The sequence below is a fragment of the Corvus cornix genome, chromosome 1A, assembly GCF_000738735.6.
Source record: "Corvus cornix cornix isolate S_Up_H32 chromosome 1A, ASM73873v5, whole genome shotgun sequence".
Classification (NCBI taxonomy): Eukaryota; Metazoa; Chordata; class Aves; order Passeriformes; family Corvidae; genus Corvus; species Corvus cornix.
In genome coordinates, this window is record NC_047057.1 from 35,898,414 (window position 1) to 35,925,615 (window position 27,202).

The following is a 27,202-nucleotide window of genomic DNA, read 5'->3' on the forward strand; positions in this document are numbered from 1 at the left end:
AAACTCTATCATTTCATAATTGCTGAGTCCAAGACGCCCTCCAATTATCATTGCCCACCAATCTTTGTTCACAAACAAGAGGTCCAGCAGGGCAGCTTTTCTAGTTGTCTTGCTCACCAACTGTGTCTAGAAGTTAACCTCCACACACTCCAGGAACCTTCTATACTGTTACCTGTCCACTCTATTACATTTCCAGTATTAATGTTATTTCAGTTCTTTTTAGTGTATTAGCTATGTCCTTAAGTGTTTAACAGATGATAAAAAAGAGTAATCCTGTAGTCTTATTAAACTAGCATAAACCAAAAAGAGTAGCTCTTTATTTGTGTTTACATTGTTTGTGGTTTCATCAAAATCAAGGTGTGATTCATTGTCTTATTAAAATCTAAAGGATTAGAGCTTTTATGTAAGAGAAACTGCAACAGGTGAAGTAATCTTTAGGTTAAGGAGAAGAAAAAATAAGGTTTAGAGCAAGAAGCAAAGAGGATTGCTACCTTTTTTGTTAATTGCCTGTTTTTCCTTAGTTACCTGGCACATGGACTTTTTGAAGAGCAGGTTGAGAAAGCTTGGCGGTGAAATATCCCTTATTTGTCAAAGAAAACAATCGATTGTATTAAAAAGAGGAGAAAAGTTGATGGAGGGTAATGGGGCTCTTTGGTGGATATACTTTACCAATGAATATGATCTGAAGGAAATGTACAAATGTGCATGTGATCCATAACACTCAGCAAACTGTTCTGTTGAGGAGTCTGCGAGGATGTAAAATTTTGGTAGAGATGCTCATTTTTACAGCATAGATGTCTTTGTAGAGATTCATATCTGTCAAGAATAACTGGCCTGTTCCTATCACAGTAAATATTCTTGTCAGTCAGTGTGATTATAGTGTGGCAGTTCCACAATAAAGCTGCATCCAAGAGACTAGTGAAGGTATGATTTTTGAAAAGCCCTTCAAAGATACGATGTCTTAAATCATATGACATTTTCAAACAGAAGATTTCATAACAGACAGAACATTCTCACTGTAGCACTCCATAGACAAAAGCTAAAGAAAATGTATTTCTGTTGGCTGTAATGAATAATTGAATAATGATGGTAGTAGCCACAGCTGGTAACACTTGCATATGAGAAAGTTACACTATTATTTTTGTAGAAAATGTCTAATAAATCCTTCCTTCTTGCAGTAGGTGATTTCTGTCTTTTTAAAAGTTCTGGCATCTTTCATGATGTGCAGTTTCTTATGCTCCAGGAAAATTCAAGAAGTGCACATCACTGAATGGCAGTACTCTTCTTACAAAATAGTGTTGCTTTTTCAGTCTAAAAGCTATTAATCAGGTAAGACAGTGGTTAAAGTATGGAGAGGCTTGGTCAGCACCACTTGCTCTGATTATGTTTCTGAATTGCACAGATAGAGGAAGAAACCATAAGTTGGCCTTATCATTCAGTCATCACTCAGGGTGGTAATGTGCAATATGATACTAGGTCTGTGTGAGATTTTCTTCTGTAGGCTGTTGTTCCAACTCTGTGCTTGAAATAGATGGTTTCTCACATGTCTGGTGTCACTGAATTGCGTTTTTGGGAAGGTTGTACTGCTTTGTAACAATGCATCTCTTCAAGTAATCAGTGCTTGGTTTTTATTTTTTTCAAATTAAACAGAGAGAGAAATATCAGTGATTTGAATGTCTGGTAGATGTGTTTCAAAAGGCACCTCCAGTGCTGTAATGAGATATTTCTGCACTGTTTTATTTAAGTTTTCTTATATTTGGTTTGATTATTTTTGAGCCTCATCTCTATTACTGTACGTTTGTCAACACTGCATTTCATTTGCTGTGTGACAGCTCATTGATCACATAGATCTGTATCCTTTTGAACTTCACTTGCTGCTATGTATGTGTTCATCACTCACTCTGATTTAGTGCATCATCAGCAGTTTGAATTAGTTACTGTAGGAATCGCTGCTTCTGTGATAAATTAACTGCTTTTTAGGCTTCACATTGTACACTTGGAAGAATTTTCATACAATGCTGTGGATATATACTGTCTCTTTTGGGCCACTGTATTGAAACAAATTAGTCAGTCTTTCACAGGAGCTGTCTGGGGAAGTGTGGTGTTCAGGCTATTAAATACAGCAAGGTTCAGATTTCAATCACTTCCTAGTATCATAATACTGGCTATTTAAACTTCCTTTCATCTGTACTGCTTTTTCCTGCTTTTTAGTTACCTACAATGTGCATGAAACAGTAATGCATGAACTATATTAATCTATTTCCATGGTATTATATGATAACCTGGTTTTTACATAGTGTGTTAAACAGTGTACCCAGTTAATCATACCTGTTTATTATTTCTTTATTGCTGATTTGTAACAGTTAGTTGTTTGCTATCTCTAATGAGACATCATTAGAGACTTCTTTCAAGAGTTTTCTGTAAAAACATAAAAAATCTGCAAAGACAAAGAAAAAATCAGGCAAGGATCAAGGTTAGTGAAGCTATGACCTGTGATGCTGCCCTCAGATCAACAATGCACATGGAACTACCTGGAGTCTTCCTTTGCTCAGCTGAAGGATGTAACTTTTGTCACCCAGGAGGAGCATCTTAGAGTACCTCTGGTGTTGCAGCTGGTGTGTTTGCTAGATGTTGAGTAAAGTACTTTTCAGCTGCCTCTGCACCCACCCCCTCTGGTTTAGAAAAGCACAGTGTGGGACCTTGGTGAACATCAAAGTATCACCATGGACATTCTGGCAGTTTACTGTCTAAGTTAGTTGCTACCGATCCCTTTATCTGAGAGTTGTCAACTGGAGAACTTGAGCACGTTAAAGGGAGGACGTAAGAAGTCACAGGAAATCTCATAGGAGCTGACATCACTGTTTTCTATACTGCATATCATACAAGATTATTAACACCTTTCACCTTTTTTGTCCCCTCAGCATTTCTTTCGCTTTTAATTTACATCACCCTCGATTTTAGTTTGTTTGTTAAAGGAATTCAGTGTTATGCTGAATTCCTGTAGCTTTTTCCACCTTGACTTACACAGGTCAGTAAAAGACAGTAGGTCAGTTTCTTGCATAAGAAATTTCTATAAGTTGCAGTGTCACAATATTTTTTTCCTTTGAAAGTGTTAAAAATATATAACATAGTAAGGGCCAGACTTGGATATCCCTCCAAAAATGGAAATTCTTCCTCTAGCTCCAAGAGTATTTGAGTATACTGTGTGTTATAGCAAAATGCTAATGCTTATAGGAAAATGGTGTCTGAAGTTGCATAATTTAAATGTACAGTTTTTGAGAAATGCTAAAGTTAATTTTATTTTTCCATTCTTTTTTTTTTTTTTTTTTTTTTTTTTTTTTTTTTTGTGTGTGCACCTTTACCAGGTTTTTAATTATGCAAGTACTCTGTGTTTTCTACATAGGACAAAGTCTGATTCAGTTCACAAGCTAGACCATGTTAACTGCATTGTTCTTCTGTTCAATAGTTTCATATACTTTTCATTTGCTTTGTAGCTGAGTTCCTAACTGCTACATTCAGTTTTCTTAAATCCCATCCAGTGTGGTATCAGAGTGTATCACCAACAGTTAATGCAGAGGATATAAACCTCATAGGGAGGGAAGGCATGGTGCTAGGGTGGAGATCTAGGCACAGAGAAATTTAAGTTAAAATTCCCGTAGGTGTGAAATATGCAAAACTCCCATGTGTCTTAGCACTTAGGGATTAGAAGAGTTTATGTGTTCAAAGCACAGCTTCCACTGGCATCATTGTAAATTGTGAGCACCCAGTGTGGCTGCTGCCTCAGCCTGTGATGACTCCAAAGTGGGCCTCCAGGAAATGTTGATCATTCAACTAATATTTCTTTAAATAAATTAATGAGAGTGGAGTGCCTTTACATCTGAAGGGAAATTGGACCAATGTGAGTAAAATTAAAAAGAGCCATGAAATTTGGATATCTATTTTAAAACTCAAGAAGATGTTCTGTTAAAATATTTAGCATTATAAATCCCTTCAGATATTCAGAACAGATGTCACATCGTATTCAGTCACAGAGTCCCGCTCTGCTACAAATCACACCACAGTGTTGTCCTGAAACATGTTCTTTCACCTGGTGTGCAGCAAGCTGATCCACAGACAGAGTGAGGGTGTTTGATTTATCTACCGTTCTACAGTTCAGCTGTTACCTGTTTGAAAGCAGAACATCAGCAGAGCTGAACATAATGCACCCACAATTTTAGCAGCCACACACCATAGGTACTGGTGCATTTTGCCCCATAAACATTGGTGCTCTGCAAAGGGAGCTTTTTTCCTGAAATGGTGCATTAGCAGAATACTCCTGTTTGGTTACATTAACTCCTTTCCATTCCTTCTGCTCTGCTTTGTGTTCCTGGAGCATTTGGTTCAGACAGGTTTCTTCCCCAACTGGGTGTTGCCAAGGGGAAGGAGACATTGGCTCTTTGCTTTCTGCTTTGGGGCCTGAGTCTCCCTCTGAGCTTAAGCAGCTGCGAGCTGTCAATGCAGGGAGAGAGAGCGCCTCTAGCTGCTGGGTTACCTAAAAGGGATCAGTGCTAGGAAAAAGTATTTTCCTGAAACGAGATCACTTTCCTTCTGACTTTTAGAGCTGTGCTCCTGTGCATGGGGACAGAAGAGGAAAGGACACACTGATAAAATAAGGTAAAATGTGGTATTTTTCAGTACTTCCTGGTGTTGACTGAAATTCTGGAGAAGAATTCAATCTAAGACAGAATTCAATCTAAGATGGACTCTTTGAAGATAGGACTTCAGTTCAAGCAGTTTGCCCACATTGGAGGTCCCAGCAGGGAGACATAAAACGTGGTGACGGTAGGTGCTGCTGAACCTCAGTAGCCAGTGGTGTCCCCAGTGCCTGGGTTCAGAGCAAGCTTACGGATGGTATTGCCTTCATTAGGAGGAAGTCACGGTGTTCTTCAGCTAGGACAAAATGTTACTTTGCTCTGCTGCTAAAGCTTCTTACAAAAAGAAAAACAATTAATACACACACTGTGTATAAACACAGTTTATTTTCTCAGAACAGCATTGCCCTTTATGGCAATGTTAGAGTCAGTCATGTTGTGTAGCTGTTCAGTTGGCATGCCTTCAGTGAGCTGCTTCTTTTTGTTGCATATGAAATTCAGTTATGACTGTTTTCTCCTTCATTTTTATTCTAGGAATTATTAAGAGGATGAGTGATAGGTATGAATTCCCAGACAATGTCACCAGGCTCAGCAGCTATTTACAAAAATGTTTTCTTTTGGAATAGAATTACACTTTTCCTGATAGCAGCTTGGTGCCAACCTTACCTCTGCTGCTACAAGGCAGCTCAGTGGATTTTACAGGGCACTGGAACATTTTGTGTGTGATTCTGCCGCTCTTATGCAATCAGAATTTCCATTAGCTCTTTAGAAGTCAGTGGGGGTATTTTCAGAACAAATATTGCAGGATTGAACTATTAGTTAACACATTATATATATTGGAAATTAAATAAATAAATCTACTTCAGTTCAGTCTAGTGGAGGACATTTAAAAAAAAATTGTCCTGAATCCCTGCCAGACAAAACAGGCTGTTGTGAAAACTTTCTCCTTCTCCTTTTCCTTCTCCTTCTTCTCTTCCACCTCCCTTTTTCCCTTCCTCTTCCTTTTCCTTTGCCTACATGCATTTAAAGCTAAGTTACTGTAGCTGGGTAGACACATATAGCTGGATGTAAGGGCTAATGATTTTTAAGGTGTCTTCGTTTTGCAAAATGAAAAAAAAAAGGTGCAGCTCTAGGGACTGAGTTGTATGAAGGTGTTTTGCACCATGAGAAACATTTTCTCACTGATACAAACAAAAAGTATCTTACAAGTCAGAGCTCCAGTGTTGCACTTCCCTATCTGTTATTCACTATTACTGTACAAGTGTTGCAGGTCATTATGATCTAGACACAGTGACATGCTTACAGTAAGTTTTCTCAATTGGTTTATGGATACCTTTTCATAGTAAGTAGCAATAATTTCTTTCCAAGTCTGAGGTTTATATACAGAAAATTGTTACAGAAAAGTACAGCAGAGATTTTCTGCCTGATTAGCAATTCTTGGGCATAGTTCAAGTTAATGCAGAGGAATGAGCAGCCAACCTGTCACAATTAGCAGGTGCCGTCCAAATATCTCTGGAAGACTTTCCATCTTTTTTTTTTTTTGTGTGCACTAAGAATATATTTATTGAACAATGTGTGGTTTTAGGTAAAAGTGTATTATACAACCAGATGAGACAGAATTAAATCAATGTACAATTTCAGTCAAATATATGCAGTTCAATTTCAGAGAGTGCTTTATTTTGGTAGCATTTGTCCTTAGCTAAGTAGTTTAGTACCACTACCGAATAATACATCAAATACCTTTTCCTTTAAAGCCAAGCTTTATATACTAGCAGGTTTCTCACTGCACAACAGATACCATCAGACTCTGCCATGCACTAACTCAGCAGTCCATCTAACTGTTCCCTTTAGACTTTGCTTGCAAGCTGCTTTGCCAGCGCACTGCAACTGCTGCTGCTGTGTTTCAAAATGGAACCTCCCTCCTCTTCATGTTAGTAGCTAAAAGGTGAAGCTGAATTTTACAAGGGAAATAAACCTCTCAATTTTGTATTTCTGATATTTTAACAAGGATTCTCAGCAAAGCAGGATATATTTTAAAGTAGCTGGAAACTTGCCTGAATACAAATTTTTAATTGGTTTTAGATGCCCGATTTACTTTGTGTTCACAGAGTTGCACTGCAGAAGATTATTTATTGAAAAATCGAGTTCCTTACAGTCATTTGAAGTTTTTCTTCTTTTCTTGTGTTGGAATGAAAATGACAGGGCCATGTTGATTTCAGCTGGCTCATTTCTAATTTACAGTACTGGTTTCTTATCAACAAGCAGCAGGTAGAGCAAAGAAAGCAATCCCATTGACTTAATGATGGCTCTTGCCTCCTTTCTTTTACTAATTTCTCCTGTATCTCAGCCTGCATATAACTGGGCACAGGTCCTGTCTGGATCCTCGAAATGAATGTTATACTCCTAATACCATGGATGAGATACTCTCAACATTGCCCTGATTTTTCTCCCGCAAAATCAATGCTTAAATTCCCATTGGCCCATATAATGCCAGAAATGTCAGTTTTGCTGATCTGATTATTGTTAGCCTGACTGGGAGTATCATGAATTACAAAGGAAAAAGGACAAAGTAAAATGCTATAATTATGTGGTCCATTCAGCATCACTGGCTCCAGAGAAAATGAAGATTTATTTCCATGTGTGGTTCCAGTTTCACTCTTTCTGATTAGTAGTTATAGCTTGCTGTTTAGACATAATGATTTAATTGCAGATATGATATGTTGACTGGTTATTTTCCAGTTGCTGCTGGCTTGTCAGCATTATATCACTGTTGTATGTGAAAAAGTCTAAATGTACCTTTTGGAAATTAAGGGCTAGAATTTTAACTGGCGTACAGTGATAGGATTCCACCAAGTTCCTTCCCTAGGATTTTATGTGTTGACTGACATAGTAGCCCCAAGAGAAGGCAAAAAACAGCTGAAGTGAATTTTTACATGATGGCTTTGAAGGATGTTGCACACCTTTAAGGCTTTTTTGAACTTCTTTTTACCTGTTTGTGATTTTGAACTAGAAACTAGCTAAGAAGTTATTGGTAGTAGACATTTTAAACAGGGTTACACAAAAGTTCATTCAAAGCAGCAGAAGGTGGGAATTATTGGATTAATTAAACCACATTGTAGCCCCATGTGGGCACTTTAAAAACTGAAGTTGAATTTCCTGTTCTTTGGTTCATGATAGAACTTCCATTGTTACTTGAAGTTTCTGAATTTAGTCTCCTTCAGTTCTGAATGCAGTGTCCACACATAAGTTCTAATGAAGGTTAACTAATTCACTGTAGATATTAGGTTATTGATGAGAAATGACAAACCATTACTTAAACATTTGAAAAGAGCATTTGAGCATTGCTTTTAGAGAAACGCACCTGAAAATAAAAGTTTTGTTTCCCTTAAATGTGATGCACTGATAATCTTTCTCTTAACTATATTCTGGAATCACCACTGTGTATATTTCTGTCCAGTATCTTTCATAATACTTGGCACATACTTGGACAGGACACTGGCTTAGGAAACCACTATTCTGTTTTCCTCAGTGCTGCCTCCAGCTGCTTGTTCCATCCATTCATGGCCACGCAGCACCATTTCATTTATACTAGTGGAAGAGTTTGGAGTCTTCCTTGGTAAACCTGATCAAGGAAGGAAGGGTGTCCTTAGTGGGGAATGTTAGGTTCACTTCTATACAGGCCATTTCAGAGGTCTAGTCTGCTAAGCAGCATCACAAACAGGGGGATGGGGCCCAGGAGCAGCAAAGGTTGTGGAACGTGCTTAGTCTGGCTGTACCACCAAAGTGTCATCAAACTGTAGTTCAAAGCAGATACAGAAATGCATTTGATGCTGTGACTGTAACAGATGTGATAATTTTAGTACTAGGTAAGGACTATCTACATAGTCAGGCTTGCTATCTGCAGGCATGACTTTCTACTCCTGATATGCTTGCTATTTCAATATAATTTTGATGCTGTTTTTTTCTTATTGTAAGTTGAAATGCATTTTCAGTTAATTAAATTATTGACATGTGAGTAACTTTATTTTTTGTAGGAAGAACACATTTTAATGCAGTAGGAGGTTAAAGTATAGGAAGAAAATGAACATATTTGATCCTCTGGTAGAAACTGTGATGAAAATATATTCTATGAATCTAGTGTGTTCTGTAGGTTGGCAGTTTCTTACTAGACTGCCTGAAAGCAGTTTTGGGCAATTCTAGTAAAACAGTGTAGAAAGTGAAGCACTTGTTTGGCTTATTTCTCCAGGAAAAACCTGTTCCGGATTTTTTTCTTTGCTGGCTTTGCAGTAGTTCTTTGACAACTGGTCTGATAACAGCTGTTCTTTCAGTTTGGCAGTAGCTCTGCAGCTTGACTCACTGGTACAGATTAATTTTTGACACAAATTGAGTTAATCCCCAACTAATTTGCCTTACACAGTGTTGACCATGACCAGTAAGGTGAATTTACCTACTCCTTATTTTGTATCCTGTTGCTTGTCTGCCTGCCCAGCCAGGAGGGTGGTCACTTCTCTTCCTTAAGGCTGTTTCTCCAGGGTTAGTTGTACAGCTGAAAAATATTGCAAATCTAGTTGGCTGTTTTAGCTTTTCTATTCAGTAGAATACGGGACTCTTCGCTTTTTTTGTAGCTTGCTGGTAGTCCTTTACCACTGGTTCTCACTCCCTCTTGTTTGTCACTCACCTTTGCAAACATATGCACTACCCTCTGACTCTTGCCCAAGCTTTTTTATTTGAATGTTAGACGATGTCAATATAATATGTGATAGCAGATTTGATGTTAGCAGTTTGAAGGAAGGGAGGAAAAAGGTGCATGTTATAGTCAAAGAATCAGCATCTGTCAGATGGTATCTAGTGGCTTAAGATTAAGTATATAAATTTCTAGGAAAACAAACACACTGGATTTGATACCTGGATCCTTAGAGCCTGATTTCTACCTGAACTAAATGTTTTTATTTGTAGCTTTAAATCTTCTGTGATATACAGCAGTCATGTATAAAACCATCAAACAAGAACATATCATAGGCTGAAGGGAGGAGGATGTGCACTGCGGAGTAGGAATGAAATACAAAAAAGGGAGGTAGAGGCAAGTCTGCTTTTCCTGAGCCTTGAGAAAGGAGGAATGTAGCCACAAGAATTCGAGATGAAAATAGTTTGCTACTTTTTCCTCATGCATACAGTGGAATTTTCCAGTTATCTTTAGGAGAAAAGTGAAATTATTCAATGTCAATCTGTTTCAGATCTCAGCAACACTCCTGTAAGTCAGGAGCTGTTCCTTCAGCTGATCAATCAACTTCATACAGATTAACTGAGAAAGGAGTTTAGTCCTAGAACTGCTCTTTCGGTTTCTGTTTATAGATGTAAAATCTTCCATGAAAGTAAGACACATGTTTGGAGACTTATTCTCCCTTTACACTTGTTTAACCTTTTGGTATTTATCAGTCACTGCCTTTTGTTAGTTGTGAGCATTATAATGTTTGGATAGTAGGGTAGTTCATTTTTTTTGAGACCAAGAGGCTTATTCAATAGGTAATATTGCAAAGAAATGGAAGACTTTTTCCTTTTAAATAATCTTCTTTTCCTAAAAGAACCTAATACAATAAAAGGTCTGCAAGTTTAATCAACACAGCATTACTAAAACCATCTTTCAAAATTCTTTAGCATTTTTCACTGTTCCTACTGCTGTTCAAGCTATCTGCTCCAGTTTTCAAGAAATAATTTCAAAAGCATTGAGCCTTTTAATTCTCTTTTTGGGGGAGATTAAGATTACTGTTTGATAACACATTATACTGTAATCCAAATCTGTTGGGATTTTTGGAAAGATCTTTTGTTTGTTCAGGAAATAGACTTTGTTTTCATGGTATCACAGAGTCAGGATGTTTATTTATTTATTTATTTAATGTTAAGAATTGCTAAGACATGTTAGAAAACTGCATTGCCTGATTAATTTTTTATTGATAGAAGTGAATAGATCATATTCCATTATTCTTTTTGGCAAAGAGTGGCTTTATGTTTTAATGTCAAGATATTAGGAAGAATATTACAAGAGGATGCATGCTGAAAATGTAAACCCAAATGATTACTTTCGGGTGTGTCTTTTTGATTAATTTTCATGTTGAATGACAGTGCCCTAGGGTCTGCGAACTCTCTTCGTACTTTCTCCATGACAATGAAAAAATTTAGAGGCAGCATTACAGTGAAGGAGAATGGAAGAGTTCTAGAAGAGCACTCTTGAGTCTTGAGTTGTTAAAGAGAATTTCATGCCATCTTTTGTGCTCACAGGTACTGTAGGGTTATAGCTGAAAGGAAGGTGGCTAATGCAGATCTTCATGTTCCAGCATACTCCTGTTGATGGAACAGCTTTTGTCGATGATAGACTTGCAAGTTTATGATGGGAAGCAGCCTTGCAGCCAGATGGTTTTGGGCATATGTGTTTATGAGTAAGTGGCTTTAAGTCACTTTGCCTCCTTTGGAGCTGTGCTGAGCACAGCTTAGATTCACGCAGCTGTGTTTTCAGTGTCATCCTCCTTTTCCATTCTTTGGCTTGCATCTCTTCTGTTTGCTTTGTTTTTTTCTACTGAATGTACAGGCAAAGGGGTGGTTAATACTCCTGCCCTGGAGAATTACAGTGAATAAGAACATGTATTCTCCCCCTTTGCAAGCTGCTTAAGACTTAGATATGGGTCCCCAGGAGGAAAAATGGATTATATTCCTGCTTGTTTCATCCTTAAAACAGACAAGCAGGGTATGTGTGGATCTTTGGCTCCTATTTTACTACTTCCTGATATGTATTTGATGCTGATATATCTTTTCTCTTCCTTTTTAAGCTGAATGCCTGTCAGGGAAAGAGAAAGTGAGGCTGATCATCTGGTAATGAAAGTTCAGGCAGGGTCACAGAAACTATTCAAACTACCTATGGAGTCAGCAGCTTGGGGTGGTGGTATAACTTTGCAGCGGAGCTGGGAGTGGTTGGGTCTGGTGGAGTTCTCAGTATAAAACCTGTTAAGGTCTGGGGTGGGGACACATTCCATATATATCTGTAAAAACATGAGTGGCTTGGGGAAAGTCAAGTGGGGAGCAGTAATGCACTGTGTGTTCTAATGCCAGAAGTAGGAAGCAGCAGATGAAACCGGCAGACAGGCAGGCATTTGGAGCAGGTACCACACAAGAGATCCCTAAAGTGGGAAATGCTCTTTCATAAACTGTTGCAAATGTGAATTTGTATAGGTTAAGAAACCAACCAGCCAAATTCACAGAAGAGAACTATTAAATGCAAGGATACTAATCTGCTTAGGAATTTTTGTGCCATGAAGTGCTGGATAATGGAAGAGCAGTTGCATGCTTTTCTGGTTTTATACTGTTTCCAGGTGTCTGCTACTGGTTATTGTTGAAAACAATATATGAGGATAGGAGTAGGAGGATATCTGGTGAGACCTGCTTCAGAAGCCTCTGGCTCTTGTGCCTCTGGAAAGTGCACTCAGATTTGAGAATGCAATGTAGATGTACTATTGAAAGTCTATTTTGATACATGCAGTCACTTAGGACTGCTTTTTGTGTAAGTATATGTTTGATAACACTCCTAGTTTTATGCTGTGTTTATGGTCTTGATGCAACTTTCATGGAATAATGACAAAATTGATGATTAAGTTGTATGGTACCAGGATTGTACCAAGATGTTGTCTTTCTTACTGTATTTTCTTATTTCATGGTAAAGGTTAGGATTCCTTTTGTTTTTCTTTGTGACATAAACATGTTAGATTGGACGATAATAATTTTTTAACTGAGTGACAAGCCACATTTAAACCTCCCAATCTATGTATTGGGAGGAAAAAACCCAAACAAAACCAAACCCAAAAGAAAAGGGCAGAAGCATTTAATCTCTTTGCAGTCTTTCCGAACACAAAGTGTGAAAGTCAGTAATGGTAGATTGGTAAACAGGGTTATTGCCGGGATGAAATCCTCAAGTGTTCCACCCATTTTATTTTGCTCTGATGATTCTGAAAGCATCTCTCAGAGGGACCAATGTATGCAGCATTTTCTAGTACTGCTTAAAATGCGGGTTGTATATTTGTTGTCATTTATTTACCTTGTCCCACTTTTGTTTATTCCTATTTTAGCTTTCTAATTTGCAATTCAACTTCTTTAGCTTTGGAAGCTATTGAATGTTTCATTGTGCCTTAAATGATTCTGTATTTTTAGGCAAAATGGATGCACACTGTGCTATAGGTGCGGCCTATATAATATTGTCTTTTTTCTGATTTAGTCTCATGACATTGTTAAGACTCAGCACTGCATTTACAGAATCAGTGTTCTATTTAGCCTTTGTAGTCTGTGATTAAATGGGAGTTGTTGCTTGTTTTACTATGAGTTGGCTGACAAAAGCTAAATCTGTCACAGGTGCTACAATTTTTGTATCAGAAAATTTGCTTTCCAAATACTAATTATTCCCAAAGTATCTTACTTCACACAGAGCATACAGTCAGCAAATTTGTCCCAGTTTTATCATTGTGCAGTAAATTAAGGTTTGTCTTCTACCATTGTGTAAAGTGAAGATGGTAGAAATTCAATTGTAGGAGAACAAGTTGATGTACAACCTCCGATCTGTTTTTTTCACTTAATTCTCCTAATCAAATGCTTGAAATGTATGTTATTCAAATAATCACGGCTGAATTTCACTTTTGTAACTGAATGAGCTGTTGTCAAGGGACATGGGATGGTGGGAAACAACAATGTTGTCTTTCCAGAAGTCATTAAAAAAAGGAAGTATTTTATGCCTGAAAGACCTAGACCCAAGCTGGTCATATGCTTAAACTATTAGTTTGGGAAGTTATTTTAATATGATGAAAGCTTTTGAGGAATTATCCTTCCGGTTGTTATGGGAGAAGAATGGACCTTCAGTTATTGGAACTGTGGGAGAATAAGTGAAAGCTTTCAGTTTATAACCTCCTCAGACTCTGAGTCACATATGGCGTGAAAACACACACGTAGGTACCTGTGCACAAGCACGGAGTTGGGTTCCTGGCACTTCCTCCACTGCTCCCTGTTGTGGAGAGCCTTTGTGATAACCTGTTACAACCTTAGTTGCCAATATGATGTATTTTGACATTGAAGGGCCAGGATCTCCCTAGATAAGAGTTTGAAGTTCAGATATTCTATTGCTCAGTTAAATCTTCTGTAATGAATCCAACTGGCATCCGAGTGAACAAATTTTTGACACTAGACAAAGAAGAATGACCTGCTAAAATAGCAACTGGAACTGTGTTTCAGCAGCTTCTCCTTTTGTTGCCAAGAATTACCTAGGAACCCCTTCTAAGGTTAGATGTATATTCTAAATATATATCTTCAAAATACTTAAATTATAGAATGACTTACACAGAAAAGGAAGAGCATTGAATGTTGTAAATGAAATTTTTAGCAATAATTTTTGCGTTGCAAACTAGCTTAAGGAACTGTTTATTTATTCCTGTAGGATGAACATACTGTATATTTCTAGATTTCTAACAAATGCAAGCATTGATGTGATTTAAATTCTAATAGCAGTGATGCACAGCTCTAGTCGTTTGGCTTGTGTATAGTAATACTGATTTGTATTTTTATTTTATTTCTGTAGGACTATTTAACCATTCACAAGTATGGCAATGCAGCCAGAAATGATCTCTGGAACACATTGTCAAAGGTAAAATGCTTTAATCTATTGCACTGAGGGAGAAACAGGAATTTGCTATGGTATTTTTCTTGGTGAGATTGGGAGTGAATAGTGCTTATTGAGTTCTTCAAACCACAGAGCAAATATAAAAACTGATGCAAAGAAATTCCATTTGAGTTAACCTAGTGGCAACATTAAAAATATGAGTTCTGCAGCATTTCTATTCTTTGTTATGTTAGAATATATTCTCCTGCATGTGCTGTGTCACTGATGTGCATTGAAAGATACCTCATGAAATCTGCTATCATTTGACTTCAGTGGCAGCACACTGAGACCCATAAGCTGGAAAGCACATGAAAGTGCCAAGCTTTGGCATTTCCATCATGTGTGTTTGTGATTTTGTATGGAGTTAAGATTTTTGCAAAGGACAAAACTATTACAGCTTTAAAGTTTGGTGTAAACAGAGAACTATTTACTGTAACATTTGGCATGCTGTAGAGACTTACATTTGTATATCCAGGCTTGGCTTGAGTTCTAGAGCCTGGTCTAGGGCTCCATAATGGCAGACTATAATTTTTGTAAGATGAGCGAAGCATGCCTGAATTTCTCCTCTGTGGGACTAGTCGGAGCTAGTCTGAATCTTCTCCAGAAATAAAGACAGAGTGCAAGGCAAGGTGGAGTACAGTCCGAGAGTTTTGGCACAAGTACCAGTTCAAGCCATACAAAATGTGACAATCTAGTTGTAACTATTGACACCAAAGCTAGGATTCAGCTGGAGGCCAAGACATCTTCATTTATCTAGACAAGCAGGTATATACATTTAAACTAGGTGTCTGAGATCCAGTTGTTCTCACTTTCAGTTGCCCATTCACAGACTTTTAACAGCTTTTATCTTAATTTATCCTACCTGGCTTTCAGCTGCCACATGAGAAGCATGTCTGTTGTAGGTAGACCAGTTCTGAAAGAATGTGTTGAATATTTTAGGACATGTCATTTGACACTAGGTGAATAGGAACAACTGGAGTGCCAGAAATCTAGTGAATTTAGTCAGCAGAGCATAGAGAGTAATTTAGTTGACTAGCCACTACATGATTATTTTATAATAAGCCTGAACCACTGACTGTTGACTAGAGACTTGAGATAGTTCAAATACAGGCAACTAGTGCCAGATTAGGTGCAGTAGGATGTTCAAGACATTCAGGTGTGTCTAATCAATATAGCATAAGATATATGGCAAAATCTGTGCTCTTTTGGAGTGGCAGGTAAAGGTCAAATGACATTAGTCACCTGCATGTGGGCAACTGAATGGAGTACTATATCTGTACTGACTGCTAATGAGAGTTGAGACATGTAACGTACAGTCAGGATTTTAAATCTATGTCTTCATCTGTAGCTGAATGTCACTGCAAGAATCTTTCTTGCCTTCCTGTGTTAAAGCCTCTGGGACACTTCTGGGCAATGGGAGGTCAGAGGAATGAATGTTGTCTTGAAAGAACAGCAGAATCCACAGCTGATAACGTAGAACAAAACTGAGACTGTATTTTGGTCCATAACCACTATAGCTACACTGTATGCTCATATATACTGTTGCAGCTAATAATTCTGTTTGCCTCAGCTGTAAATGCACTTGTTGCCAGCCCCTTTGTTCCTAATGCAGTGCAATTGCAGCTTCAGTTCTGAAGACATCTTCTGCTTGTATTCATCAGAGGTTGCTCAGTCTGTGATCTTGATCTGTTCGACAGCTGGGAGCATGTCCGTCGCTGAAGAACAAATGATGCCTCTTTCTCCTCATATCCAGTCTCATCTCCCGTGATGCCATAGTATCTCTTTGTGTTTCAGATGAAAATCCACTTGTAAAAGAGCATTTTTATTGACACATGGAATCAAATACGAACACATTAATCCTCCATGTGTTGTGACAGGTGCAGTTTATGAAGCAGGAGGGGAAAGCTTGGTATACATAGCCTCACTTTGGATGTAATGGACAGTGTTTTCAAATAATTACTCACTTGATTTTTAGAAAAAAGTAACTATATTTTTAGAAATTAAGGCCCTTCAAATACACCTTATTGTAGGTGCCTAGATCAACTAACACTGGGTCTCTTTTAACCTTAGCTGGTTAAGAATAGCTACCCAGTATTTCTGTGGCTCTTGTTAAAATCCTGTAAAACAGGTTATTTCTTCTGTTACAGCAGAAGTACTTGAAGGATGTAGGAAACATGACTTTCTGACTGTCACTCCTCTCTCTTGTCAAGATAACTCAATGTTTATTTTTAAGATACACAGAGGCTTAAGTTCAGTTACGTAGAGTGTGTGCATTGGGTGTAAGTGTGTGTGTGTGTCTGCACACGCACATGATGGTTATTTTAACCTCCAAAACCAGTTATGATCCCAGGGACAAAAAAAAAGTTGTATGTGTTGATACTGCTTCAGTGTATTGAAACTTTCCTTTATTTTCTTCAAGGCTTTAAAAAGGGTTGGAAAATCTGTAAATATCCAAGAGGTAATGGATCAGTGGACACTACAGATGGGTTATCCTGTTATCACTATCTTGGGAAATGAAACTACAGACAACATCATAGTCATCTCCCAAGAGCGTTTTGTTTATGATAGTGATGCTAAACCCAAGGACCCTGCCCGTGGGGACAACAGGTACTTGTATTTCTCAATTACTATCTTTCAAGAAGCTGTAGTTGTTTAAGGAATTGTTTTATGTGTGTATTTTTATGAAAATGGCTTTTTAGAAATCTGAGCTTTGCTTGGGATACATAGCATGTGGCAATGCTTTAATTTGAACTGTAGTAAAGTTGAGACTAATTAAAAGAATTGAAAAAAAAAAAGCCCATTTGAATCCTGACAGTTCTCTGTGGCAGTGTCTTGCATCACTTGTCTGTTTCCTCTCCTTTCCTTTTGGTTTTGTCACACTCAATGAAGTAATTTGGAATGCGGTTGGAAGGCCTGATACTTTAAGAAATTCTTTGGAGTGGACCTCTCCACGCTTATACATTGAGTAGGCAGATGTAAATGTTTGTCAGCTACAGCCCTTGCTTGACTTAGGAAGCAGTCAGGAGCTGAACTGGACCTCTGTAGAAGGCACGGGGTTCCAGCTGTTTCATTTTTGGTGCCAGCTGAACTGGTCATATGGGAGCTGTTAAACTGGCTGAAATGAGCATCTCTGTCTCTGCCCCTTTTCATTTCTTAGATTGCTTTGTTCCTGCTCCCAGCTGACTCTATATGCTTCATTCATCCCAGAGACAAGCTGCCATTCCTGGCTGATCTGGGGAATCCTCTTTGTTTCAAGCTGTTTTGTCATCCTATTTTAAGGCCAAGAATAGCTGTTGCTAGCTGATGCTAGAGAAAGTCAAGATAGCCTTTGAAATTTCTGTGTTGACCTGTTCATGCTCAGTGAGAAAGAGGGCAACTATTAACCTGGAATATTCTGTGTTTGTCCAACAGATTTAAGTTTTTAAAAAGGTAAAATTTAATACAAAATTTTGATTGACATGGCTGGAGCTTGTAGAATATTCCTGTTGAGGAAGGCCTAAAATTCTAGTAACATGTATTGGAAAGTGTTTAAAAGTTCATTATCCTTTTTTAGAATGTGAATACTATGGAACTCAAACATGACACAGAGTAAATAGTTGTTTTTCTGGCTGTATTGGAACAACTTAGCAGGTTATTAAGCATCTGTCTATGTTCTGGGCTGAAATTAGTTCCTTTGTGAAAAAGAGATAAAACAACTGAATGTGGTCTGTTGAAAGTGTTCATGACTCACAGCTCAGTGCAGGAGGAGAGAGATTCTCCCTTATTCTCTTGAAAATTTCTTTTGTGCAAATGTATATATGTGTAATGTAATGTGAGTGGATTTTACTACTCAGAAGAACAGCGATTCTTGAGTTTTTTGATTTATAAAACAGATATGTTAAACCTTCTAAGTACTGTAGAGACTTTCTTAAATAGATTTTCTAGATATTCATTATTGATTGAAGTAACTGCTGCTGTAATTTATGAGTAAAGACTACTGGGTGTGTAAATGACACCAGGGTGATATGGTGAGTTGACTCTGGGTGGATGCCAGGTGCCCACCAAAGCTGCTCTATCACTGCCCTCCTCAGCTGTGCTGGGGAGAGAAAATATGTTGAAAGGCGCATGAGTTGAGATAAGGACAGGGAGAGATCACTCACCAGGTACTATCATGGGAAAAACAGACTCAACTTGGGGGGGGTGTGGGGGAGGAAAATTATTAACAATCAAATCAGAGAAAGGTACTGCATAAATAAACAAAAATCTTAAAACAGTTCTCCCGCATCTCTCCCTCTTTCCAGGCTTAACTTCACTCCTGATTTTCTCTACCTTGTTCCTCCCCAGCAGTGCAGGGGTACAGAAATGGAGCCTGCACTCAGTTCATCACACGTTTCTGCTGTCCCTTCCTCCTCAGGCTCCTCACACTCTTCCCTTGCTACAGCATGGGGTCCCTCCCACAGGAGACAGTCCTCCCCAACCTGCTCCATCATGAGTCTTTCCCACTGTCTGCAGTTCTTCACAAACTGCTCCAGTGCGGGTCCTTCTGCTTCAGGGTGCAGTCCTTCAGGACCAGGCTGCTCCAGTGTCCCCTGTGGGGTCACGAGTCCTGCCAGGACCCTGCTCCAGCCTGGGCTTCCCATGGAATCATAGACTCTTTCAGACCTCCACCTGCTCCAGTGTGGGGTCCTCCACAGGCTGCAGCTGGATCTCTGCTCCTCTGTGAACCTCCATGGGCTGCAGGGTCACATCCTGCCTCACCATGGCCTGCAGGGGAATCTCTGCTCTGGTGCCTGGAGCGCCTCCTGCCCCTCATTCTGCACTGACCTCAGTGTCTTCAGGACTGTTTCTCTCGCATAGTCTCCTTTCTCCAACTGCTCTTTCCCAGCAGTTTTTTCCCCACATTACCTCGGAAGTGTTACCATAGTGACGGATGGGCTTGGGTCTCCTGGAGCTGGCATTGGCTCTGCTCAATATGGGGCAAGCTTCTGTCAGCTTCTCACAGAAGCCACCCCTGTAACACCCATGCTACCGAAACCTTGTCATACAAAGCCAATACAGGTGAGAATTAGACTTACTTTTATTTTCATGCATGACATTAATTTGTAATTCAAACTGTCTGTTATCATATGTTGAATAGCAGAGTTCTACACGAGGACAAATTCTCCTGGGTTTCTTAGGAGTTTTTGTTGACAGATTTTATCACAATTCTTGTTTCTAAACATTGGAAATAAGATTTAGTGCTAGAAAGAGCACAGAGAAATATTTCCATGTGAGCCATGCCAGGAATTTAGTATCTTAACAGGCAGTACAATACATATATGTATCTCCTTTGGCAAGTCTCTTTGCCCTTCTCTTCCTGCTTTGGATTGTTTTTTTCTGTGCTTCCATGTCCTTTTAAGCAGAAACGGGAAAGAAACCCCTTGCCTAAGGAAAGCTTTACGGATGGGTTGTTTACTCCAGCCAGTTAGCAGATAGAGCTAATTTGCCTCTGCCCAGTTGAAGTTGTTTGAAAGCCATGTTGTGTAAGTATAAATACCAAAGAACAGAAACCATATACATTTAGCAAAAGGTGAAACTTACCTATGCCATTCACTTTTCAAAAATTGTCTTTCAACTTATATTAGTCTTTTGGCTTAGTTATAAATTGGTATCTGAGTGTTATAACACTGACCATGCAATTTATTCATACACTGCCCACAGGCGCATGGCTGTGTATGCACAATAGCCATGTGTCATTAATGTCCTTTCATACCATCAAATTAAGTAAAAAAACAAGGTTGAGATACTGAAAATAAATGTAATCTTTTAGCTGGGAATGACCTAGATATTTTTCAGTTGTTTGGTTTTTTCTTTTTTTTTTTCTACTGCTCAAGTGACTATTGTTTCAGTTGTTGTGAAAGCAGTAGACAGGGAAAATCACATTAGCGTGTGGTCATTTGATAATTCGAGATGCATTACTCTGCCTTGGTTTTTAATATTGAAAGAGCTGAACTTTGTATTACCTGACACAGTTTTTCTACAGGTTCACCAAGAGTGGTGGTAGCACTGTTGGGCAGCGCAATGTTCTGGCTCGTTCTGTGGGTGGCTTTGGTCAGGAAGTTGGCAAGGGTTTGCTGATGTCTGGTGATGATGTATATATATATGTGTGTATATATATATATATATGTAATCAGCATGCCAGCTTTGGGGGTGTTACAGATCAGTGGCCTAATTCACAGTCCAATAAAGTTGGTGCTTACCTCCCCTGCATGAGCGGTGAATTTAGGCGTTGGACGCATGGCTCCTTGGGGAACCATAATAGGCACTGTAAATAACAGAGAGCAAATGGTATTTATGCCACATTTGAGGCCATGCTCTTGCAGGGCAGGCAACATTGGCTTCCTTAGGGTAGTTTATCTATGGGTTAATTGTGATGATCATTCTGTACACCATAAGAAGCAGAGCTGCACAAAACACAGAAAAATGTTCAGGTCCAGGCATTTCCAGGAGTTTATCATCTAAACAGACAACACAGTACATACTGGAAGGCTCCAGGGAAGGCTCTTAAAGCATCCATCTGCCCTGTAGTCTTTAGTTATCCAAAGGTGAGGCTGAAGTTTGGTATGGCACAGCAATAAATGTCAATTCTATTGCCTTCAAAATGATGAGGAGTTTAAATTTTTGGTTCAGATGCTGTCTAGGCAAACTTAACTTCGCCTTACTGTAGAAAGAGTCACTTCAGAGTAGGTCTTTCAAAGGTATCTACTACATAAGAAATGTAAATAAAGAGGCAACTGAATATTTCAGAACCATTCCAGTTTTATAAAATGTCTGTGCTTTGTTTTATGCTGTGTATTTATGCAGCAATTAACTGTTAAGAATAAAATGTGAAGCTGCATATTTAATTTTAACTCTGAAACCATGTAGAGGAAGATAGAAGCAGCAAGCAGATTTTTCTAAGTGATAAAGGGTAAAAGTGGAAATTGTTGATACCTTTGGCAGTGGTTGATGCCTCGTCCATTACTATAAGTGTCTTTAATTCTTCTGCAGAAGAGAATGATTACATATAGTTGATTTTCCAATCTCCTGTATATTTGCGCTCCTTGTCATTATACCTGTAGAAAAAAGTGTTTCAAGAGCCATACATATACTAACTGTGATTTATTTCTGTGCATACAATCGACATTTATTTCTGTGCATAAGCTGTAACATTTGGACTGAAATTATAGAAGGTATACAGTTTCACTTCTTTGTACACTGAACATAGAGTTTGCTTGACACTTATGCCTTCACATGATCCATAGTTCTCATTTTATAAGAAAATAAAACTAACAGTGACAAACACTGTTTCTAGAAATGTCATTCCTTAGAAGGGCCACAATCACCGGCTTTGATTTGAGTGCCAAAGCTTGTGGTTGGTATAATGTTTCAGTAGCAGTTTCAGCTTACGCAAGCAAAACTTTAAAACTTCTATTATAACTGTATAATTCATATTCTATGCCCGTATAACAGCCCTTTAGTTAAATGTAGGTTTGGTCCTGGACTCCTGTGTACCCCTGTGAGAATAGATTATGCCCTTATATTATAAGGCTCCAAGGGAGAAGGTGATATTCTATCTGACAGGGTTCAGTGGGTTTCCCTGCTTACAGAAAATGATGATTTTAAGGCACTAGTCTCATCCATCATTACAAAACGGCTCACAGATATGACAAAAAGTCTTATGAAAAATAATCTGTGGTCTAGACAATAAACTAACCAGTTTTGATGAAATCCATAAACCTTTTATATACTATATTGAATAGCAGACCAAAGCTTTCTGGTTGTGGGTGTGTTTTGCCCTCTAAAAATATACAGAGCTTGTCTCTGCAAAAGTGGAGAAATAACCTTTCCAATGTTATCAAAATAATTAAGTTAATGTTGCTGGGATAATATTCATTTATACAGTGTTCTTATCATGCATGCAGTTTCCATAGCTAATCTTTGCTTGTTCATGATAATATCCTAAAGGGGAATGTCTTGCTAGGCGCTGAACACAGCTAGCTGTGAGGAAGGAGAAAAACAGGAAGATGAACAGATCGGGCTGTGGACAAGATATGCATACATGCTGTGGTGTGGTAATGCTCTGTGCCTGTCTCCGTGTAGCTAAACTGGGGAAAATTCAGTTGGACAGTGCAAGCCATGGACACGACCAGCAAAACCAGAGCTGTACAGACCCATGGGTCTAACACCCTGTAGTAATTGTGACAGCTGAAAGGCTTTACAGTGGACTGCAGAGCTGCTCAGCAGTCACACCACTTCAAGATGAATGATTAACTGCAGAATTTATTTCCCTTCAAGTCTCTTCTGAATTTCCTAGACAAAGATCATTTATTTATTCAGGCTTTGCAGAAAAAGGTCTGTGCTTGTCCCTTTACTGACAATTATTTTCATAGTAAAAGCATAACTATGTTTGGATATTACCATGTGTATTCTTTCTTAGTTGTATAGCATTATTACTTAAGCAGTGGTGGGGAACTTACTCTGTCCACTTATCAGCTAAGGAGCTGGTTAAACACAAACCAAAATGTTAGGAGCACAAGGGGAATGCTGATTAGTATCTTTGCTATGTTCTTAGAGCAATTGTGGATTAATGTAGCATATGTAGTATTAATTATGTAATAAAAAGAACCATAATATGGACAAATATTGTTCCATAAACCGAGGAAAGAGAGCTAACAAAATATAAATAGAAAAAAAAATGCTCATTTACCTCCCTGTCTCTGAGAAATATCCTCTCATCTTCCATTTTCTCAGGTCCTTTGAGTGTTTTCTTGTTATGCCTTTCATCTTTACTATACCTGAAACATTGCGCCTGTATCAGTGCTTCTACCAGAAACAGCTATTGTGTTGCTACCCAGGGAGTAGATGTGGTACCCCTAGTTCATCTGGACTGACCTAAATGTCTCTATATCAGCTATAACAATGATGAAGGGAACAGGCTCCAGGAAAGAAAGGTACCAGTGTATTAGACACAGAGGAAATGGAATTAACAGGAATGAGATGAAAAAATGAAGAGTCCTTAGTGGATCACAGAACTGTGTGTGAACACTGCCAGATATTGATTTAACTATTTTTTTTAGCTGATCAAGCAGGGACTTGAAAATACTTGTTCTTGCAGAAGAGTGAGAAAGCGTGGGGTGCTCCTTCTCTTGAAATGCACACTGGAGGAGAGGGCAGCTCTATGACACCAATAGCTCTTGTCCTTTGATGCGCATAAGGACAGTCCTTAACCCCAGCAGCATGAGAGAGGACAGTGCTGTGCTGGGTGCTGCTTCTCCATAGGAACAGGCAGAGGGGCTGCCTCTGTGAGTGACCTGGAGAAAGCCTGCCTGCCTTGGGCACATGATGGAACAGTGCCTTTGCTGTGTTTACTAGCCCAGCCCTTGTGCTGTTCTCTCCCTGTTGCAATAGGGGTTTTTTTTTCTGTAAAAGGCACTAGAAAGTCATGTTTCTTTTGTCTTGCTTTTTCATTTTTAGAGGCTTTTCTGATTGTTGCATTTTTAAAAAAATCAGAATAGGAAATACTCTTCAAATCTCTTCCAGTACATATCTGTGCTGGTGTCTGCAGCAAGATTTTGCTGCTAGCAAAGGCTGCAGAAATGCCAGATATAATTTAGGACTTTATTTCCAAAACCATTTCTTCTATTTGCAAGAAGTTCTTCTCACTGGGAAACTTCCAGGACCCTCTGGTGTGCAGTATATGGGCAACTTTCAGTGTTAGAATTTGCAGAATACTAAAGAAGACAAAATTAGTGTATTGTATCATTGCTTCCTGTGTGGTGGCAGCAATAGATAGAAGTTAGGCTGAAAGAGAAAAGTTGCTGTTGTATTTTATTGTCACTGCAGAATGTGCCACTTTCCTCATCTTATTTGCTAACACTAACTCTCAGGAATTGCTAGATACCCAATCTAGTTAATTGACTCACATTAATTAAATCAATTTCATGCTGAGGAAAGGAGCATGTACTTGAGGGCAGCGCTGTGTTTTAATATAGAGTGAAGTCTTCAGGAGGTGAAGAGGAGAATAAGGACAGCAGTGGTTGTGGGGAGCTGCTTAACATGCAGTGGGTAGGAGAGGGAATGTGGCACGTCAGGGTGGAGGTGTGAGCGGGAGTGGAAGCATTAAAGTTGTCTAGCTGGAATAGGTAAATATGGTGTACCAGGGAAATGGAAAAGGCGTTTGAAGTGGGGGCTTTAGTGAGGGAAAGAGCAGACTGGGGAAGGCCCAGACAGCATTTGGTAGAGACAAATTTTATGGGAGGGGTGAGGGTGGATAAATGTCATATTTTATTGGCTTTGGAAAAATCAGAGATGTGAGTTCCCTATTGTAGATCAGAGGATAAAAATTCTAACATGCTCTATTTTTTATGTCTTCTTTTTCCTGCTTTTTAAAGTTGCTGATAATAGGTTTCTTTTCTTATCCCTTTGTATGAGCCTTCACGCTCAATAGCAGAATCTTAGGTTTTATGGAGAAGATACTTTGGTGGGGGACTCTTAGGGAAGTTTACTGAGGAGACAGAAACAATCATAGGAATTATGTTTTAATCTTGCTTAAACAAGTATTCAGAGTATTCACAGTATTCAGAGGAGAAATCAGAACTGAACACTGGAATATGCTGAAAAATGTTTGGTACTAAGTCTCTGAGAACATACTGGAGGTTTGTAAACATAGCTGAAGTGCTACTCTCTTATTCCTGTGGATCCTTCTCAGCCCATAACACATCCTTGTGCTCCAATCAGAGAAATCTCAGATCTGTGCTCTAATTAAGGGGTTATGTTTATGGGTAAAGGATGACACAAAGATGGGGTTTGCATGATCAGCACCGTGTGTGCAATTCTGCAAGGATGTGTGCACCGGTGCAAGGCAGAACAGAGGATGTTGGAGAGATTAAGAGCCTTTATTTCAGGCAGCTGTTAGGACAAACACTTAACACTGCTTAAGCCAAGCTTCTTTGTATCCATCTTTGATTCAGCACCCAAAGTTGCTTGTCACTTATGAAAATGAAGCCTTTTGTGTTTTAGTGTGAAAGGTACTGTTAGGCAGGAAGGAGACAGCCTGTGCTGACAAAGAATTTGTAGTATTTGTTCTTTGCCCACATCATTTTTCTAAATTTGGTAAGGTACACTGCTAGCACTGACACTGAAATGAGTCAGTTTTAGATAGCTTCATAATATTAATAGCCACCTCATTTTTAATTTATTTTTGGATGAAATATTTAGCTAATATTACACAGAACTTAAGAAAGTTTAGTAATCAGATAATTATATTTTTTGTGTTATGTTATTATCTGACAGTGCTTCTTTTTTTTCCCCTCAAATTTGGTAATTTGATTCAAATTTACTCATTTAAATTACCTTGTGTCTACCCTTAAAAAACCAAAGGATAATGAAGTTCATAGATAGGATGGCCAAAGACATACAGCTATTTTCTAACAGAATATGCAGCCTGTCATCTTAAGGCAGACTCACAGCGCACAGCCACACGTGAGCTCTTTCATGCTAGGGCTGCTGCTACAGCAATGAATCTTTTTTTATGTCTGGAACTTTGTGTTGTTGTTACATTGGTAAGGGCATTATATTTTGCATAAGACTCCTGGAAAATGTAAATTTTTTTCCTTTTTCTGCTCTAGGATTTACTTATTGCTGAAAATTATTCCAAAGATTCTTGTGAAATCCAGAAGGAGTTAGGACTATGGCAGAGTAAAGGAAAACCACAAAATCTGCATCTTTAATACATTGCTATTAAACATGTTAATCACTGTTATGACTACGGATGAATTATAGTGTCAATTATTGTTTTAAAATACATGCCTCTAAAATTCATTCCAGTGATCCTGTACTGACATTGAAAATATTTTCTCTCTATATCTTTGTATTTAGGTCCTTGTACAGAAAAAAACCTAAACAATCCATGATCCATCCTAAAATAGTTGCTCTTAGAAGCAGCTATCAACCCTTCATTTAGAGTATACCAATATGATTGCCTTTTTTAATATGTTTCTAAATGAAAGCATATATAAGAGACAAATATATTAAATTAGCAGCTGTATTGAGGCAGACCTGCAAATAAAGAAGCTTACCATCAGAAGCAAGTCATCCTAGATATGCTAGACTCTTTCAAGACTAGAATATAATCTTCCTAGTCACTCATGCAATTTTAAATATTTCTCCAAACTATAAAGATTATTCATAATTTCCTTTGTGTGTGCAGCTAAGTATAATTTTTGTTCAAAATTACTGTAGCTTCACAATACCAAATACCTTCCAGATTGCAGTCTTGTCTTCCCTCTGAAATATATATATCAGCTGTATTCAATTGCCCATCCAATCAAAGCCTCAGACAAAGTAGATAAATTTTCGTAGTTAAGAGGCGAGACTGCTCTACAAATTGATTTCTGTTCATCCATGAGACCTCTGCTAAGTTCACTTCTATTAAAGATTTGAAATACTCTTCAAAATCTTGACACCTCAGGTGTGGAGGCCATTCAGAGCCACCAGGTGGTGAAGCCATTATCTGCCTGGCAGCACCTATCAAGACCTGACCCTGTTGTTTTGGATGGTAGGTTGGTCTGACTGAAAAATTTAAACATGTCCATAGTTGAGGCATTAGGGAGAAAGAAGAGAAGAACTCTTACAAAAAAGCTCAGGTAGGTTTTGACAGTGTTTGGTTTAGATGGTAACAAGAAGACAATAATTTCTGAGTAATAGCGTGTGCCTCACTTGGAATTTTGTTACTTGCTTACACAATACTGTGTGCGTGTTATATTGCACCCTACCTTCACTATATCTGGACTCTTGAATGAAAAAATTACTGTCTCTATTACAGCAAGATAGAGCTCCTTAAAGACAATGCTGGAACACTGTCTTTAATTCACAGAGCCCGCCAAAG

General features: G+C 38.5%; 1 protein-coding gene across 1 annotated transcript in view; it reads left to right on the plus strand.

Moving 5' to 3' along the window:
* Nucleotides 1-27,202, plus strand: part of TRHDE (thyrotropin releasing hormone degrading enzyme) — a 209,084-nt gene that overhangs the window by 115,663 nt on the left and 66,219 nt on the right. Inside the window, exons 8-9 of the mRNA XM_039570645.1 lie at nt 14,236-14,301; nt 16,736-16,923. Coding sequence (XP_039426579.1) covers nt 14,236-14,301; nt 16,736-16,923 — 254 coding nt within the window. The remainder of the gene's footprint in view (nt 1-14,235; nt 14,302-16,735; nt 16,924-27,202) is intronic.